This window comes from Eschrichtius robustus, chromosome 1, assembly GCF_028021215.1.
Source record: "Eschrichtius robustus isolate mEscRob2 chromosome 1, mEscRob2.pri, whole genome shotgun sequence".
Classification (NCBI taxonomy): domain Eukaryota; kingdom Metazoa; phylum Chordata; class Mammalia; order Artiodactyla; family Eschrichtiidae; genus Eschrichtius; species Eschrichtius robustus.
The window spans coordinates 13289100-13308233 of record NC_090824.1 but is presented as its reverse complement, the minus strand read 5'-3'; the positions used below and the strand labels follow the sequence as shown (position 1 = coordinate 13308233).

The 19134-nt window shown below is 38.8% G+C and overlaps 1 protein-coding gene across 1 annotated transcript in view; it reads right to left on the bottom strand.

Moving 5' to 3' along the window:
• The window catches only part of RPS6KA5 (ribosomal protein S6 kinase A5), a 181555-nt gene that overhangs the window by 83208 nt on the left and 79213 nt on the right, over positions 1–19134 (bottom strand). The window contains exon 3 of the mRNA XM_068541532.1: positions 17482–17700. Within this exon, the coding sequence (XP_068397633.1) occupies positions 17482–17700 (219 nt within the window). The remainder of the gene's footprint in view (positions 1–17481; positions 17701–19134) is intronic.

The following is a 19134-nucleotide window of genomic DNA, read 5'->3' as shown; positions in this document are numbered from 1 at the left end:
TTCTGCCTACCACAGCCTCTATTCACTCCTAAACACAGGGCTGTTCCACTTCCACCCCCATAACACCAGTATAGTCTAAGGTTTAAAACAACCTCATGTTACTAAAGTAAATGGATACTTTGCAGTCCTCATGTTTCCTGACTTTTCAGCTGCACTTTGCAAACCAAGAGAAAGACTATTTCAGGAAGAGCACAGCACAAGAATCATCCCTGTGGGTCCAGCCCAAAGTGAGTCTCCCCCAATGGTTGTGTTAAAGCCACTTAATTTGGGGTAGTTTATTATGCAGAAAAGGCTAATGGATACACTAATAACTTGTAGATCATGCTTGTAACCAAATAATTTGCTCAAGATCACACAGTTATTAAGTGATGAAGCTGGAATTTAAATCCAAGTTCATCTGACTCTCAAATCTAAAGGCCCTGCATGGCCCGCCTTTACTACACTATATTCCCATTTACCTTCCTGTCTTTAGGCTATCACAGACGCTGGGTGAAGCCTTGTGTCTGCAATGTTCATTCCTATCCTCTCCTGTTGCTCCTCTAATTTCTATTTTTCCTCTTAAGTTACACTTTAAATGTCACTTCTCTGGACAGTCTTCCCTAATAACCCAGAATAGACTTAGGTCTTTTCACTAGTAACCTCTGCATTTCCTTCCAACTACTTATTTCAAGGGTTATTACTTAATTGTGTACTAATTTGTTTAATGTCTGTTCCCCTTTTAGATTATAAGGCCCGGAGGACAAGAATCTTGTCTAGGTTGTTTGCTACTCTTATCCAAGCACCTGGCACGTAGTAAACAGGCAAGAATTTGTAGCATGAACGAAGAGTTCTACAACTGACAATATCTTGATGCAGTTCACTTGTTGTATCAAAGGGTCAATATCCCAAGAGTCCTCCAAGAAACCTACACAATGAACTTGAAGACTCTGAAGCCATATATTATCTCTTAGGTGAGCCATCATTTATTCCTCTCCTTTCAAGTTCTGCAAGACTCCTGTGCTTCTAAGTGGCTCAGTATTAGGTCCATGGACTGTGGGAAAAAGGTTTCACCAAAAGTTTGGCTGAAGTTTATGTCTAGAGAAGTAACAAGTTAGAATGCTCAAGACTTCTACCAATGTGCAATAATTCTAGTACTTTGACACATTAATATGTCCTTTAGAAAATAATTTAAAATTACACTGTTAAAATGCCAGATTCTTTATTGTTCCCTTTTGAAAAAAGTTCTTTTTCTCTATTTTACTAGAATGACATTAATTTAGGTCAAGCTTTTTTCATTTTAGGGACGTAATTTATGTCTCATTTCAATGACACTTAATTGACACAGATACTTAACAACAGGAAGTAGATTTTGTTTTGTTGTTGTAAGGTTACCCCACCCTCAATAACATTTCTTCTTGGATATAGGATAGCGTACGTATGTGTGTGTATGTGTGTGTGTGTCTGTCTGTCTGTCTGTCTCTCTGTGTGTACAGGAAGATGGGTGGAAACTGGAGGAGAGAGAAGGAGCCTTTGAACTAGTAAATTTATTTTTTTAAACAATGAATTAACTTTAAGAACTTGAACTGAAGATCTCCACAAAATTTCCAGGATTCTAGCAACTCCCTAAGACAAAACTTTTAATATAGTTGTGACAATATCTCATGGGGCTATCATTAATGATACTGTACTATGAAAGCTGCTAAGAGAGTAGATCTTAAAAGTTCTCATCACAGGAAAAAAAATGTAACTATGTGAGGTGAAGGATGTTAACTTATTGCAGTGATCATTTCACAATATATACATATATCAAATCATTATGTTGGGTACCTTAAACAAATATAATGTTACATGTCAATTATATCTCAATAAGACTAGAAAAAATGTATCTCATGAGATTAACATTAGGGCAAACAGCATCTGCTTTCAATCAAAATTATTACTTTTAAAGTACATACTATTTAATTTACATTTCAAAACAAAAAAAAATTAGGTGTTCAAAGTCACCTGTAAGTATTTGCAACAATTTTTTCTATTCACACTATTAACATCACTGTTAAGAAGCCACGCTATTAGAGCATTAAGAACACGGAAAGAATTCACTTTGTCGAGAAGAAACATACATTGTTAGTTGGTAGAGGACAGTTTCAGCTGCTCAAGACCTCTACACATTTGACTTGACTTAATGTTGAACCCAGAAACCTCTCTACTGTTTGTAGTTTACGTGCTTCTATTAACAGACGGAGAAACTGAAATCCACTGGAGATACTGAGTTGCATAAGCCTTAGAGTATTACTGAGAACTACAGAAACTTCCTGATGGCTCTATTTTCCATTGAGGATGCAAAAGGATAACCATGTAAGGATCTGGCCAACTTTTTAGGCTATGTCTTGTTCATGCAATCTCACAGAAATCTGCTGGTAGGAGAGGAAGTAGCTGAGTTAACTGACAGAAAGAAGGGCCAAAACCTACATCTCCTACTTTCAAAGAAAGAGTCTCTGTTCCGCTTTCACTCTCCAAACACCTACTTCTATCTAGTAATGTTCTGACTGACCTCTCGTCCTCTAGTCTTTTTATCTCAAATTCTCTTTAGAACTTCTCTGTTTCATATTTCTTCTTACAGTGGCAGCTTCCAAACAGCTAACTGCCATTATCCCATATTTCCCCCATCTTTCAGTACCCACCCATCCCCAACCATGCCCTGTTCCTTGGTCTTTTTTTTTTTTTTTTCCTACAAAATTTTCTGTTCCTTTGGAGACACTTCATGTACATCAATCCCACACATTCTGGTCCTCACTTCCACCTACTCTTCCTCCTCCAGACCACCTAAATCGTGCTTGATTCCTCCCTGTCTGGTGTCTCAAGTGCAGTCTTAATGTGATGGACCACACATACCTGAAGGTAATTTCTTTTTAATGTCATGCCAGAGTCATCTCACTTTTTTTTCTGGTTTTAGCTCAACATTCGAATGGCACCTCTTGCGAATGCATTCCAGGGCATCAAAATCATGACAAAGTTCTGACAAAGACATATCTGTTTATCAGTGCTGTGAATTAGTCATATTTACTTCAAAGTGAGGAAGCTCCTTCAGTCACTGTCTGTTTTGCTCTATGCTGTAGAATGCAATGGATCATGAACGATTCTAATTGTTACCATCTCAGCAAGTATCCTCACCCCTGCAATTTCTGAGATGAAATTAATACTTGAAAGCGAAACTTTAATGTCTTACATACGTTTTAGCTCATGTTGAAAGGATGACTCATGATGACAGAACTATCTACAAGGCAGGGGCGGCATTCATTATTGAGAATGCTCCTTGGCATCACCTTTATAAATACCTTTGTGATTTGCTTCTTTAGTGTCTTGTGAATTCTGATTAATCTAACAGTTTACACAGTCATAGATCAGCTGGTGTTTTGACAAAATTACTACTAACAGACATCAGAGGACACCAAAAGAAAAATTGTTTTTTATGGATTATTTTCTACATAGCATTCCTTCCCACTGACAGGTGAAATGAATATGAGTTTTAAGAGCGAGAGAGAGAATAGATGAAAATATTTTTATATCTTTTGTTGTAAGCACGCAGAGAGAGGTACAGAAAAAGTGATAAAAAGAGGTATGGTCTCCATGTTATAATATTTGGAAAGGCTAAAACAGTATAAAGGAGAAAACCCATCAAATCTATATGATGCCATTAGATATAAATTAAAACAAAGCCTAAAAAGATATTAATAATGTAGAATTAGAAGAAAAAAACATAGATGTGACTTATAACAGATGAATTTACTTCAGGGGTCAACAAATTACAGTCCAGAGACAAAATCTAGTCCACTGCCGCTGACCCCTGATTTAGAGGATAGCAGAAACAATACAAATGGGTGGAAGGCAATTACACCTAAACAAAGAATACTGTGGGAAACAATCATCCGTACTCAGTGCTGAGAGAAATGCTATGTTCCCTATCTGGCAAATGTCAAAGGTAGGCATCTGTCAAAGTAATACCAACACTACAATGATCTTATCATGTGGAGAAGCCTGTGCTAAGGAAGCAGTTTATACCAAAGGAGCAGCCTGGTGAAGAAATCCCCAGTGAGCCACGAATCCTGGTAGCAGCGTGATGGCAGCCTAGACCTGCATCTCCAAGTCTACTCCCGAAGCGTCTTAAAGAACAGCAAGAATGACTGTAAACCTCCACAACCTACTCCTTCAGCAAAACTTAGAGCCTAAGAAAACCCATACCCACCAAACAGCATGCGGTGAGCAGGCTGAGAAAGAACAGGGCAGGACACAAGCACTCGCGGGAAGGTAGGAAAATGCAGTAAGACAGCAAGAGATAAATGAATGTACAAAAATTAACAGCTCTCCACTAGAAGATATGGTTGGAAAGAAGACCCTACTAACAACAGTGACAGATGATTGAATATCTAAGATTAACTTAAGAAATGTGGGTAGGAGGAAAATGATTTAAAAAACTCCTGAAGGTCTCAGAGGAAGAGTTCAACATATGAGAAGACATACCATGTTCTTGAACAGGAATAACCCAAATCATAAAAATGTCAATTCTCCCTACATTTTTAAAAAAATATAAAACAATTGCACTAAAAACACCCTAACAAGTTTCCCCCCCAAAAACCAGGCAATTTGATTCTAAAGCTCATGTTGAAAATAAACCAACATGATGGGCCCCCAAAAAGCTCTGAAAAATAAGAGAAATGAAAGATAAAAGGGGTGTAGCCTGCCCAGGTATTAAAACTTATTGTAAAACTTTGATAAACTAAAACAGTATGGTAATGGCATATGGTTCAACCAAACAAACAGGTCAGTCAGTCAGTCAGTAAGCAGACCTGAACATATATGAGAATTTAAAATATGAAAAAGGCAGCACCTCAAGTCAGTGTAAACTTGGACTTTTTACTCCACGGTGTTGGGAGGAGTAAACATCCACACAGATGTTCTCCATGCAAAAAAATAAAACCATCCAAGTACTGAAAAACACATCAGTGAACTCCTTTGTAACCACAGGAGGTGAGGAGATCTTTCTAACTATGACTTAAAATCCATAAGCCATAAAGATAGTTTTTAAATAAATTCTACTATACATAAATTTATACATGGTGAAAACATCATAAAGTCAGGACAAATGGAAAATGGAAATATTTACTATGTATATCACAAATGTTTAATCTCTCAAAGAGCTCCTAGATAATTGAGAAGAAAAAATGGGCAAAGGGTACAAACAGACAATTCTCAGAAAAAGACAAATGACCCCCTTAAACATATGAAAAGATGTTCAACCTCGCTTAAAAAATGCAGATTAACTCTACACCGAGACACCACCTCATCTACGAGACAGGCAAATATCCAGAAGCTTGAGAATATGCTCTGTGGAGAAATAGATACTCTAATACAATGCTGGTGGGAGTGTAAAATGGTAAAACCCTTATGGAAAAGTATATGCAAAATTACAGATGGCAAAAATATACATCGAGCAATCTCCTTCCAGGAATCAAGCCTACAGTTTTTCCCTATGCAAGTGGGAAATGACATGTACAAGTTGTACCCTGAATCATCAAAATGAAAGACTGGAAACAACCCAAGGATCCAGTCCTAGAGAACTGGTTAAGTATGCTATGGAATGGAATGGAATGCAGGGATAAAGATCTTCCCCATTCTTTTTTATGCAGGGATAAAAAAGAATGGGGAAGATCTTTGTGAACTGTTACAGAGTAAACGCTAGGATACACTGCTAAGTGAAAAAAAGAAAGGTCAGAATAGTATCAATACCTAGAGCAGGCTACCTCTGGTTATGACTGAAGACAGCTGATTATCAGGGACCCTGAAATACAGCACCATTTGAGTTTGCTCTTTAACTTCTAACTTTGAATATTGACAATTAAAGGGACTGCGTCTTGCCTTTCCATCAGAAACTGCATCTCAGGGAAACCAAAACATTACAGTGGATGAGAGAAAACCATACTCTTCAGAAGAATGACAACTAATAAATATAGAAGAAATGACAGATTTAGAAAAATCACCATTTTGCAACTCATGATGAAACAGTTGATTTAAACAAAGAATTATGAAGTGTTAAATGTTAAAACCATAAAGTGTCAAAACATCACAGAGACTATTTTCACTTCTAAGGAAAAAAACATAACTCCATTATAAATGGATCAGACTGTCATCTCTGTAATTGCCTTAGCATTACTAACAACCAGTTAATAGGTTCCTCTTGATGTGATATAATATGAAATATGCAACATCACCTATGGTGTGTTCTAGCTAAAATATTTAATGTCAATCTGTCAAGACTTTAGCTCTAATTTCCCAAATACTGGAATTTAGCAGAGGAATAACCTAAAGATACTACAAGATATTTTTTCAGACCGATAAACCAAGGATATGAAAAAGGGAATGTTCCAGATTAAGAGACTTCAAGGACATAACAACCAAGTGAGTGTTCCTGGTTTGGACAAATCAGCTGTAAAGGATATTATGTGACAGTGAGTGAAATGTCAATATGAACTTGTATGGTAGATGGCCACAAATTCTTTGCCGTCGCCTCATTAAGAAGTGAAGTCTATCGAGGGTGTGGAGAAAAGAGAACCCTTGGCACTGTTGGTGGGAATGGAAACTGGTGCAGCCACTGTGGAAAACAGTATGGAGGATCCTCAAAAATTAAAAATAGAGCGACCATATAATCCAGAAATTCCACTCCTGGGTATTTATCTGAAGAAAACAAAAATACTAACTTGAAAAAATATATGCATCCCCATGTTCACTGCAGCATATAATAGTCAAAATATGGAAACAACCTAAGTGTCCATTAATGAATGAATGACTGAATAAAGAAAATGCTGTGTGTGTGCGCATGTGTATTTCTATATATACGTAAAATGGAATATCATTCAGCCATAAAGTAGAATGAAATCTCGCCATTTACGACACTATGGATGAACCTTGAGGGCATTATGCTAAGTGAGATAAGTCAGACAGAGAAAGACAGATACCATATGATCTCACTTTACATGGAATCTAAAACAAAGAAACAAACAAATCAAGCTCATAGCTAGAGAATAGATTGGTGGCTGACAGAGGTGAGGGGTTGGGGGGATGGGCAAAATGGGTGCAGGGAGTCAAAAGGTATAAACTTCTATCTCTAAAATAAATAAGTTATGGGGATGTAATGTACAGCATGGCGACTACAGTTAATACTACTCGGCTGCATATGTGAGAGGCCCTAAGAGAGTAAACCTTCAAAGTTCTCATCACAACCAAAAAAGTTCTGTAACTGTGTGTGATGGATGTTAATGAGACTTACTGTGGGGCTCATTCTGCAATATATACAGGTATCAATTCATTACGTTGTTCACCTGAAACTAATATAATGTTGTATGTCCATTATACTTCAATTAAGAAAATCTTAGGGGCTTCCCTGGTGACTCAGTGGTTAAGAATCCGCCTGCCAATGCAGGGGACACAGGTTCGAGCCCTGGTCCGGGAAGATCCCACATGCCGTGGAGCAACTGAGCCCGTGCGCCACAACTACTGAGCCTGTGCTCTAGAGCCCACAAGGCATGACTACTGAAGCCTGCGTGCCACAATTACTGAAGCCCACGTGCCTAGAGCCCATGCTCCACAAAGAGAAGCCACTGCAATGAGAAGCCTGCGCACCACAGTGAAGAGGGGCCCCTGCTCACCGCAACTAGAGAAAGCCCGTGTGCAGCAACGAAGACCCAATGCAGCCAAAAATAAATAAATAAAATAAATAAATACATTTTTTAAAAATCTTAAAAAAAAAACGTGGAAAGAAGCGAAGTCTATTTCCCTAGTCACTATATCTGGGTTGGCCTCATGTTAGAAGTGAGGCTCATAGGGGCTTTTGGCAGTACCTGTTAGGCTGAGCCCTGGCTCACGAACTTCCAGGGAAACAGCACAGGTTAATGTGTCTCTATAGAGCTCATGATGTCGGTTTAATTCATGCATGAACATGAGTTCATTTTTCATACAGCTTTTTTAGAGACACAAGCCATTGTGCATAATTGAGCCAAATCCTTCAGTTCTTGTGTTTAGAAAGGTAATCAGTGTGTGTTTTCTCCTCTTAATCTAGTGTGTGCAGTTACACATCTGTCTGTGGATAAACTCATAATGTTCATTGCTTAGCATCTCCTATGAACTGATTCCCAGGGAGGAAAACCAAAAGGGAAACCTCCGATTCCTCTCCTTTCAGCAGATGTGGGGGAGATGGTTGGAGGCTATGGGCTCACCCGTGAAGTTCAGCTGTGTGTGGTGAATTGTTAGCAGTCATGTTCTGACTTGATGTGAGGAGGCTCCACATCCACCCCTCTGTGGGGACAAGTGACTTGTGAGATTAACCCTGGGAGGCAGGTGGGTCAGCGTGGAGAACGAGAGAGGCCCTGCCTGGCTGGGGAAGAGGAATCGGTGGTACCAAGAGAGGAGTGACAGCCCTCCTCCCCTTCCACCTTGAGGAGGAGGTGCCAGGAAGTTGCCCCCTTATCTGAGCTCCAGCTCAGGGGGAACTTGCTTTGTGGCCTCTGACACAGAAGCTGGAGCCCTGCCTCTCCACTGCTAAGTGGAATCTGGAATCTCTCATCTACCTCTTAGTCAATCAGTTTCTACATGTGAGAAGCAAGCCTGTGGGCCAGTGTCCTCATACATGCTGTGGCCTTAAAAAATAATTCAGAGGTTCCCTGGAAAACCAGTCCCAGGGTTCCTACAATTGGTAGTTTCTACCTGAATTTTAACTGGTATTGCGTACCTGGATTTTGATCAGTTAGCCTTAATTATACCTTGGCGTAATCACTTCTGGTGACCAAATCATAAAGTTCTATCAGGGCACCTGTGTCAGTGGTGCTATGCTGGTCAAAATTTGAGACTTTGAAATAAAAAATTTGTCATATTCATGCCTCAAAAAAAAAAAAAAAAAAAAAAGAAGTGAAGCTATGTAAGTTCCAGAGCCTGGCCTTGTAAGGCTTTGCAGCCTCTATGTTTGCCTTCCTGGCTGTCTTCATGAGCTGCCCTGAGACTGCCATGATATGAAGAAGCTGATCTACTACTGCACTGGGAGGATGAGAGGCCATGTGAAGAAGAAAAGAGGTGCCCCAACCAATAGCAGCACCAACTTTCAGACACAAGAATGAAACCACATTAGCTCTCAAGCCCAGCCAGCTCTCCAGCTTATAGCCACACGAGCAAGCCAGCCAACCCATAGAACCATGAGAGATGTGCCCAGCCAACCCAGAGAATCAGGAGAAAATAAATCATTGTTTAAGCAATGAAATTTTAGAGTGGTTCATTATGCAGCAGTAAATGTGTATCACTGAATATTAAATGAAATGAAAATTTATTAACCAGGAAAAGTGGACATCATTAACTGAAAGAAAACAACAAAAAAAGCTGGTTACAGAGAAGCAAGAAGAACTACAATCCTGCAGCCTGTGGAACAAAAACCACATTCACAGAAAGACAGACAAGATGAAAAGGCAGAGGGCTATGTACCACATGAAGGAACAAGATAAAACCCCAGAAAAACAACTAAATGAAGTGGAGATAGGCAACCTTCCAGAAAAAGAATTCAGAATAATGAGAGCAAAGATGATCCAGGACCTCAGAAAAAGAATGGAGGCAAAGATTCAGAAGATGCAAGAAATGTTTAACAAAGATCTAGAAGAATTACAGAACAAACAAACAGAGATGAACAACACAATAACTGAAATGAAAAATACACTAGAAGGAATCAATAGCAGAATAACTGAGGCAGAAGAACGGATAAGTGACCTGGAAGACAGAATGGTGGAATTCACTGCTGCGGAACAGAATAAAGAAAAAAGAATGAAAAGAAATGAAGACAGCCTAACAGACCTCTGGGACAACATTAAATGCAACAACGTTCGCATTTTAGGGGTCCCAGATGGAGAAGAGAGAGAGAAAGGACCCGAGAAAATATTTGAAGAGATTATAGTCAAAAACGTCCCTAACATGGGAAAGGAAATAGCCACCCAAGTCCAGGAAGTGCAGAGAGTCCCATACAGGATAAACCCGAGGAGAAACATGCCGAGACACATAGTAATCAAATAGACAAAAATTAAAGACAAAGAAAAATTATTGAAAGCAGCAAGGGAAAAACAACAAATAACATACAAGGGAACGCCCATAAGGTTAACAGCTGATTGCTCAGCAGAAACTCTACAAGCCAGAAGGGAGTGGCACGATATACTTAAAGTGATGAAAGGGAAGAATCTACAACCAAGATTACTCTACGCGGCAAGGATCTCATTCAGATTCGATGGAGAAATCAAAAGCTTTACAGACAAGCAAAAGCTAAGAGAACTCAGCACCACCAAACCAGCTCTACAACAAGTGCTAAAGGAACTTCTCTAAGTGGGAAACACAAGAGAAGAAAAGGACCTGCAAAAACAAACCCAAAACAATTAAGAAAATGGTAACAGGAGCATGCATATCGATAATTACATTAAACGTGACTGGATTAAATGCTCCAACCAAAAGACACAGGCTTGCTGAATGGATACAAAAACAAGACCCATATGTATGCTGTCTACAAGAGACCCACTTCAGACCTAGGGACACATTCAGACTGAAAGTGAGGGGATGGAAAAAGATATTCCATGCAAATGGAAATCAAAAGAAAGCTGAGTAGTAATACTCATATCAGATAAAATAGACTTTAAAATAAAGAATGTTACAAGAGACAAGGAAGGACACTACATAATGATCAAGGGACCAATCCAAGAAGAAGATGTAACAATTATAAATATATATGCACCCAACACAGGAGCACCTCAATACATGAGGCAACTGCTAACAGCTATAAAAGAGGAAATCGACAGTAACACAATAATACTGGGGGACCTTAACACCTCACTTACACCGATGGACAGATCATTCAAACAGAAAATTAACAAGGAAACAGAAGCTTTAAATGACACAATAGACCAGATAGATTTAATTCATATTTATAGGACATTCCATCCAAAAACAGCAGATTACATGTTCTTCTCAAGTGCGCACAGAACGTTCTCCAGGATAGATCACATCTTGGGTCACAAATCAAGCCTCAGTAAATTTAAGAAAATTGAAATCATATCAAGCATCTTTTCTGACCACAATGCTATGAGATTAGAAATCAATTACAGGGAAAAAAATGTAAAAAAACACAAACACATGGAGGCTAAACAATACGTTACTAAATAACCAAGAGATCACTGAAGAAATCAAAGAGGAAATCAAAAATTACCTAGAGACAAATGACAATGAAAACACGACGATCCAAAACCTATGGGATGCAGCAAAAGCAGTTCTAAGAGGGAAGTTTACAGCTATACAAGTCTACCTCAAGAAACAAGAAAAATCTCAAATAAACAATATAACGTTACACCTAAAGGAACTAGAGAAAGAAAAGCAAACAAAACCCAAAGTTAGCAGAAGGAAAGAAATCATAAAGATCAGAGCAGAAATAAATGAAATAGAAACAAAGAAAACAATAGCAAAGATCAATAAAACTAAAAGCTGGTTCTATGAGAAGATAAACAAAATTGATAAACCATTAGCCAGACTCATCAAGAAAAAGAGGGAGAAGACACAAATCAATAAAATTAGAAATGAAAAAGGAGAAGTTACAACAGACACCGCAGAAATACAAAGCATCCTGAGAGACTACTACAAGCAACTCTATGCCAATAAAATGGACAACCTGGAAGAAACAGACAAATTCTTGGAAAGGTATAACCTTCCAAGACTGAACCAGGAAGAAATAGAAAATATGAACAGACCAATCACAAGTAATGAAATTGACACTGTGATTAAAAATCTTCCAACAAACAATAGTCCAGGACCAGATGGCTTCACAGGTGAATTCTATCAAACATTTAGAGAAGAGCTAACACCCATCCTTCTCAAACTCTTCCAAAAAATTGCAGAGGAAGGAACACTCCTATACTCATTCTATGAGGCCACCATGACCCTGATACCAAAACCAGACAAAGATACTACAAAAAAAGAAAATTACAGACCAATATCACTGATGAATATAGATGCAAAAATCCTCAACAAAATACTAGCAAACAGAATCCAACAACACATTAAAAGGATGATACACTACGATCAAGTGGGATTTATCCCAGGGATGCAAGGATTCTTCAATATACGCAAATCAATCAATGTGATACACCATATTAACAAATTGAAGAATAAAAACCATATGATCAACTCAATAGATGCAGAAAAAGCTTTTGAATTCAACACCCATTTATGATAAAAACTCTTCAGAAAGTGGGCATAGAGGGAACCTACCTCAACATAATAAAGGCCATATACGACAAACCCACAGCAAACATCATTCTCAATGGTGAAAAACTGAAAGCATTTCCTCTAAGATCAGGAACAAGACAAGGATGTCCACTCTTGCCACTATTATTCAACATAGTTTTGGAAGTCCTAGCCATGGCAATCAGAGAAGAAAGAGAAATAAAAGGAATACAGATTGGAAAAGAAGAAGTAAAACTGTCACTGTTTGCAGATGACATGATACTATACATAGAGAACCCTAAAGATGCTACCAGAAAACTACTAGAGCTGATCAATGAATTTGGTAAAGTTGCAGGATACAAAATTAATGCACAGAAATCTCTTGCATTCCTATACACTAATGATGAAAAATCTAAAAGAGAAATTAAGGAAACACTCTCATTTACCACTGCAACAAAAAAGAATAAAATACCTAGGAATAAACCTACCTAGGGAGACAAAAGACCTGTATGCAGAAAATTATAAGACACGTTGAAAGAAATTAAAGATGATACCAACAGATGGAGAGATATACCATGTTCTTGGATTGGAAGAATCAATACTGTGAAAATGACTATACTACCCAAAGCAATCTACAGATTCAATGCAATCCCTATCAAATTACCAATGGCATTTTTTACAGAACTAGAACAAAAAATCTTAAAATTTGTATGGAGACACAAAAGACCCCAAATAGCCAAAGCAGACTTGAGGGGAAAAAACGGAGCTGGAAGAATCAGACTCCCTGACTTCAGACTATACTACAAAGCTACAGTAATCAAGACAATATGGCACTGGCACAAAAACAGACATATAGATCAATGCAACAGGATAGAAAGCCCAGAGATAAACCCACACACCTATGGTCAACTAATCTATGACAAAGGAGGCAAGCATATACAATGGAGAAAAGACAGTCTCTTCAATAAGTGGTGCTGGGAAAACTGGACAGCTACATGTGAAAGAATGAAATTAGAACACTCCCTAACACCATACACAAAAATAAACTCAAAATGGATTAGAGACCTAAATGTAAGACCGGACACTATAAAACTCTTAGAGGAAAACATAGGAAGAACACTCTTTGACATAAATCACAGAAAGATCTTTTTTGATCCACCTCCTAGAGTAATGGAAATAAAAACAAACATAAACAATGGGATCTAATGAAACTTAAAAGCTTTTTGCAAAGCAAAGGAAACTACAAACAAGACTAAGACAGCTCTCAGAACGGGAAAAAATATTTGCAAACAAATCAATGGACAAAGGATTAATATCTAAAATATATAAACAGTTCATGCAGCTCAATATTAAAAAAACAAACAACCCAATCAAAAAATGGGCAGAAGACCTAAATAGATATTTCTCCAAAGAGGACATACAGATGGCCAAGAAGCACATGAAAAGCTGCTCAACATCACTAATTATTAGAGAAATGCGAATCAAAACTACAATGAGGTATCACCTCACACCAGTTAGAATGGGTATCATCGGAAAATCTACAAACAACAAATGCTGGAGAGGGTGTGGAGAAAAGGGAACACTCTTGCACTGTTGGTGGGAATGTAAATTGATACAGCCACTATGGAGAACAGTATGGAGGTTCCTTAAAAAACTAAAAATAGAATTACCATATGATCCAGCAATCCCACTACTGGGCATATACCCTACCCAGAGAAAACCGTAATTCAGAAAGACACATGCACCCCAATGTTCACTGCTGCGCTAGTTACAATAGCCAGGTCACGGAAGCAACCTAAATGCGCATTGACAGACAAATGGATAAAGAAGATGTGGTACATATATACAATGGAATATTACTCAGCCATAAAAAGGAACGAAATTGGGTCATTTGTAGAGACGTGGATGAATCTAGAGACTGTCATACAGAGTGAAGTAAGGCAGAAAGAGAAAAACAAATATCGTATATTAACACATATATGTGGAACCTAGAAAAATGGTACAGATGAACTGGTTTGCAGGGCAGAAATAGAGACACAGATGTAGAGAACAAACGTATGAACACCAAGGGGGGAAAGTGGCGGGTGGTGCGGGTGGTGGTGTGATGAATTGGGCGATTGGGATTGACATGTATACACTGATGTGTATAAAATGGATGACTAATAAGAACCTACTGTATAAAAAAATAAATGAAATAAAATTCAAAAAAATAAAGCTGGTTACAAATCCTATGTACAGGACAATTTCACTTTGATAAAACATACATGCATGCAGACACACAGATAAAAAGGTCTAGAAGGATATACTAGGTAGTAACAGAGAAATATATGTATAATGAGGTAAACTCTGGGTAGTGAAAATATATGTTTTCTCTTCTTATTTTTGTTTTCCTATAGCTTCTATATGCATATATATGCTTTTGTAGTAATAAGGCAGTTGTTAAAAATATTATGTTTTTAAAAAGGTCTATGGTGTTTACGTATTCATCAGAGCAGAAGGTCAGCTGGACCCCTGAAAAGCTTGACTTGTAAATTCTTGCTATTAACCTCTAACAGTACCCAAAAACTAGATAAAGTAAGTTAATCAATAAGCCTTTAAAGACAGTTATGGGCTGAAACTGTCTCCCCCAAATTCATATATTGAAATCTTAACCCCCAACACCTCAGAATGTGACTGTATTTGGAGTCAAGGCCTTTGAAGAGATAATTAAGTTATTAAAATGAGGCCATTAGGATAGGCTCTAATCCAATCTGATTCCTGTCCTTACAAGAGAAAATTTGAACACAAAAAGGGACACCAGGGGTGTGAATGTACAGAGGGAGGACCATGTGAAAAGGCAGCAAGTGGGGGGCCCTCTGCAAGCAGAGGAGAGAGGCCTGGGACAGACCTTTTCCTTAGGGCCCTCAGAGGAAACCAACCCTGCTGGCACCTTGATTTTGGACTTCCAGGTGCCAGAACTGAGAAAAAAAAGAAAAAAAAGAAACTTCTGGTTGTTTAAGCCACCCAGTCTGTGATATTTTGTTATGGTGGCCCTAGCAGACTGAGACAGTACTTGGAGAACTGACCTGGCGTGAGTTCTAAGCACTGCAAACAAATAATGGAACCATAAAAACAGTTTATAATAATGTCCTGTTCAAGATTTCTGAAAAGTTTTGGCTTTAAAGTCAAATAGGGACTTCCCTGGCGGTCCAGTGGTGGTTAAGAGTCTGCGCTTCCACTGCGGAGAGCACGGGTTCAATCCCTGGTCGGGGAACTAAGATTCCACATGCCACGCGGTACGGCCCAAAAAAAAAAAAAAAAGTCAGATAACAACTACAAACAGGCACAAAGAGAATGACAGTAAACATATCCACGAGGAGAGGAGGTAGAGGGCATGCTTTCAAAATGCACTGCCATATGATGGAACGAGTTCACTGTCTACATTCTACTCGTGAGCTGGCACAAGAGATGGGTTTTCTTATCTTGGTTTGTATTTATTTATTTGTGGGCCGCTGACAAAGAGCAAAAGTAATGAAGAGCCAACAACAAAAAAAGCAACATTATCAAGGACTATTTGTTTTTTAATCAGATCCAACATATTTCACTCATCTACTTTTAAGTTAAAAATATCAGGCTGGCCAAAAGGCTCCTTCAGTTTTTAAGTAAAAATGAAAGACACGTTTTTTATTTTCACCAAGAACTTTACTGAACAACGTATTCACCGAACCTTTTGGCCAACCCAATATCATTTATAAACTATACTATTACAATAAACAATTTTTAAAAGATTGAATCCAGTTATGGTCAGAGAACAGAAAAAAGAGAGATGAGAGAGAAGCTGTGGTGTGGTGATGCAGAGGCCAGGAGTTTGGGTTCTTACTGCTTCTAGCTACTACGATCTTATGTCCCCTACAACCTACTGGGTGAAAATACAGAAGGAATTATATTTAAAAATCAGTAAATAACATAGCTGAGCAGATACACATGGGGGCAGAATGAAGGCCTGAAACAACAGGCAGATGATAACATTAGTGGAGACTCTGACAGGACGGGGGAGACTGTGGCCTATGTGTATGAAAGATTTGGGATGGTTAGTTGACGGTAAGCACTGCAAGACAGGCCTGAAGTGTAACTTCATGACTCAAAAAGTGAATGCAATTTTAGGCATCACTAATAAAAGTATAAATTTCAAACTGAGAGCATTCGCTAAAGTTGCCAAATACCACTAGTAATCAAAGAAAACAGGAGCACTGTTGGGCAGACTTTGAAATGAGTCAGATCTGAGTTCCAATCTTTATTCTCAAGCTTATACAAGATACGTGACTGCAGGAAATGCAGCTTCCAGAACCTTCAACATCTCTAATGAGAGGACTCTGGCAGTGTTGTAGGGGTCAGTGATACTGTGGGTAACACCTAGTGTGGTGCTGGCACACTGAAGGCACTCAAGAAATAGCTAATGCTTACAGAGCACTATGTGAAATTCTACTCCATCTAATCCACAGAAGAGATCAATAACAAGGGATTATAATACATAAGTGCAAATTCTCAAAAGAATGGGACTAAAACTATAACAGAAGAAATAGTCTATGATGGAAGAGTATAATACTAGAAATACTGCCATGTAGGAATAGAAAATGGTACAACTTTTTGCAAAGAAATCTGGCAATATGCACAGAGGACATTTCCAAATTCCGTATACAATGGTCCAACTCTGGGAAAGGAAAGGGTTCAGAAAGTGTCTGTGGGTAGAAACGGGAGTGAGCAAAGGGTTGACTGGTTAGTGGGTATCTCCATGAAAAGCAGGTTTATCACCAGAAAGGCAAAGCATCTCTAAGAATAGAAATCTTTTCTTTTTTCTTTTTCCTAATTACTGATTTCCATAAATATCCCCTTGTTGGCCCAAACGTGTACGTTCCTAAGAATTGTGGCCCACCTTCCCACTCAGCTCAGCACATTTGAATGGAAGACACCACCCAGGGAAGCAGCCACCCAAATGACTCCAGTGTTTTAAGATTCATAAAGGAGTGTGGAAGAGAAGTACACAAATTCCTTCAGGATGGGAGGTCCCAAATCCAGAGCAATTCATGATGTTCAAGGAAATGCCGCCACTGAGAGAGGAATGAAAGTCAAAAGATTTCATTTCTTCTAAGTCTGAAGTATGCTGCCTTTCGAGTGCATGACGGCACGAGACCCAAGTTTTCGTAAAAAGTCAAAAGTCTGATGACAACTGACACTTACCTAAAATGAGATGAAGCTTGGTTTCTGTCTGGAAAGCGTAGTGCAAGGTCACCAAAAACGGCGACTGCCTGATGTGCTCCAAGACCTGTCGTTCTGTCCTCGTGTGCTCGGTGGTTTTGGCCTTTTGAACTATTGTTGCCTTTTTCAAAACTTTCATGGCATACAGCTTTCCAGCATCATGACCACTTATTTTACGAACCAGAAACACTTTTCCATAAGCTGAAAATGAAAAGAAAAAAGAGTTAAAAGGCTACACAGGCAGAGTGGTAATTTAGTGCAAGTCGAAAGTTACAATGCACAAAAGAACACTCTTTGAATGAAAAAGTATCCTTAGTGCTGTTTCCAATAGTTCTTTGATATATTTCTTCAATTTTATGTCAGACATATTTCTAGGTCTAGCCCTCAATATTTACATATCTAATCACTGCTGACAAAGTTATGCTTTCACTCTTTTACTGTTATTCTCTCCTCAGTATTTTTAGCTGTAGAAAACTAGCTGTTATTATGGTCAATTAACCACAATCCAATTCTGGAGCAACTAGGACATTTTAGACATCAGATAAAAACCTCTAGGTTTTGCTGCTGTTGTAAACAAATGAAAATAGTTCTTAAGAATCTCAAAAAACAAAAAATCTCATACACACATATAATTCAAGTACCTCAAGTACCCCTCTATATTTATTAAAAAAGTCTAAAGCAACATAAGCTGACATTATATAAACAAAAGAGATCTCCAGATGTGAAAGACATTAAAAGACCCTAAATTGCAAGCAGTACCAACAGAAGCCCCTTTACATCTCTGGGCAGTAATTCACAGGTTAGTGGGTCAACCTCGCCACATTCTCCCTAAGTGAGGGCTCAGTTGGGCAAATCCTGTGTGTAGTGCCACTGCCCTAGGTGAGGCGTTGGGGCCATATGGATACTGTGCCCACAGCAGGTATCCGCGTTTATTTCCCTAGGGAAGTGGGGAGAGGGCAAGAAGAGGTGGGACGAAGGAGGAAGGGGAAGGCAGGCAAAAACACTGAGAGGGAAGGGGTAGCCCCCCAATTCATCCCTACAAGTTATAAAGGCTCTTTTCTTCTCAAAATGCAAACACCTCCTGGGATGGCTGAGCCCAGTCCCACTTTTGAAGTTAATCAGACCATCTGCATTCATCAGACCATTCTGGAGTTGGTCTGAGTTCTGACCCAGACTGGTGCTTCCATAGACCCTGCCCACACCTCGACAGTATTTAGCACAAAATCCTATTCTAATCCAGCCACTAGACCAAGAGAGCTTTAAAGGAAGGTCTCTTGTATCTCAGCTGTTATTCAGTTTAGTACTTCAAGAAGTAAATGAGTGCCGACCCAGGATGTACAATGGACAAAGAACGGCGGTGGTACTCCTGAGGAGGGAGAGAAACAACATTCCTCAAGGACTTGGCGATGCAGTCTCTGTGCTAAACATATCCACACAGTGATTCACTCACTCCTCAGAACAGCCAGTGAAGTTGGTACTTTCAGTAATTCCATTCTGCAGATGAGGAAACAGAATCAGAATACTTAAGCAAGTGGCCAGAAGACTTGGGTAAAAAGTGGCAGAGCTGATTCAGATGAAAGCAGTGTGATTCCAGGGACCACACGCTTAACCATAAATGAATTTTTTCTTTAAATA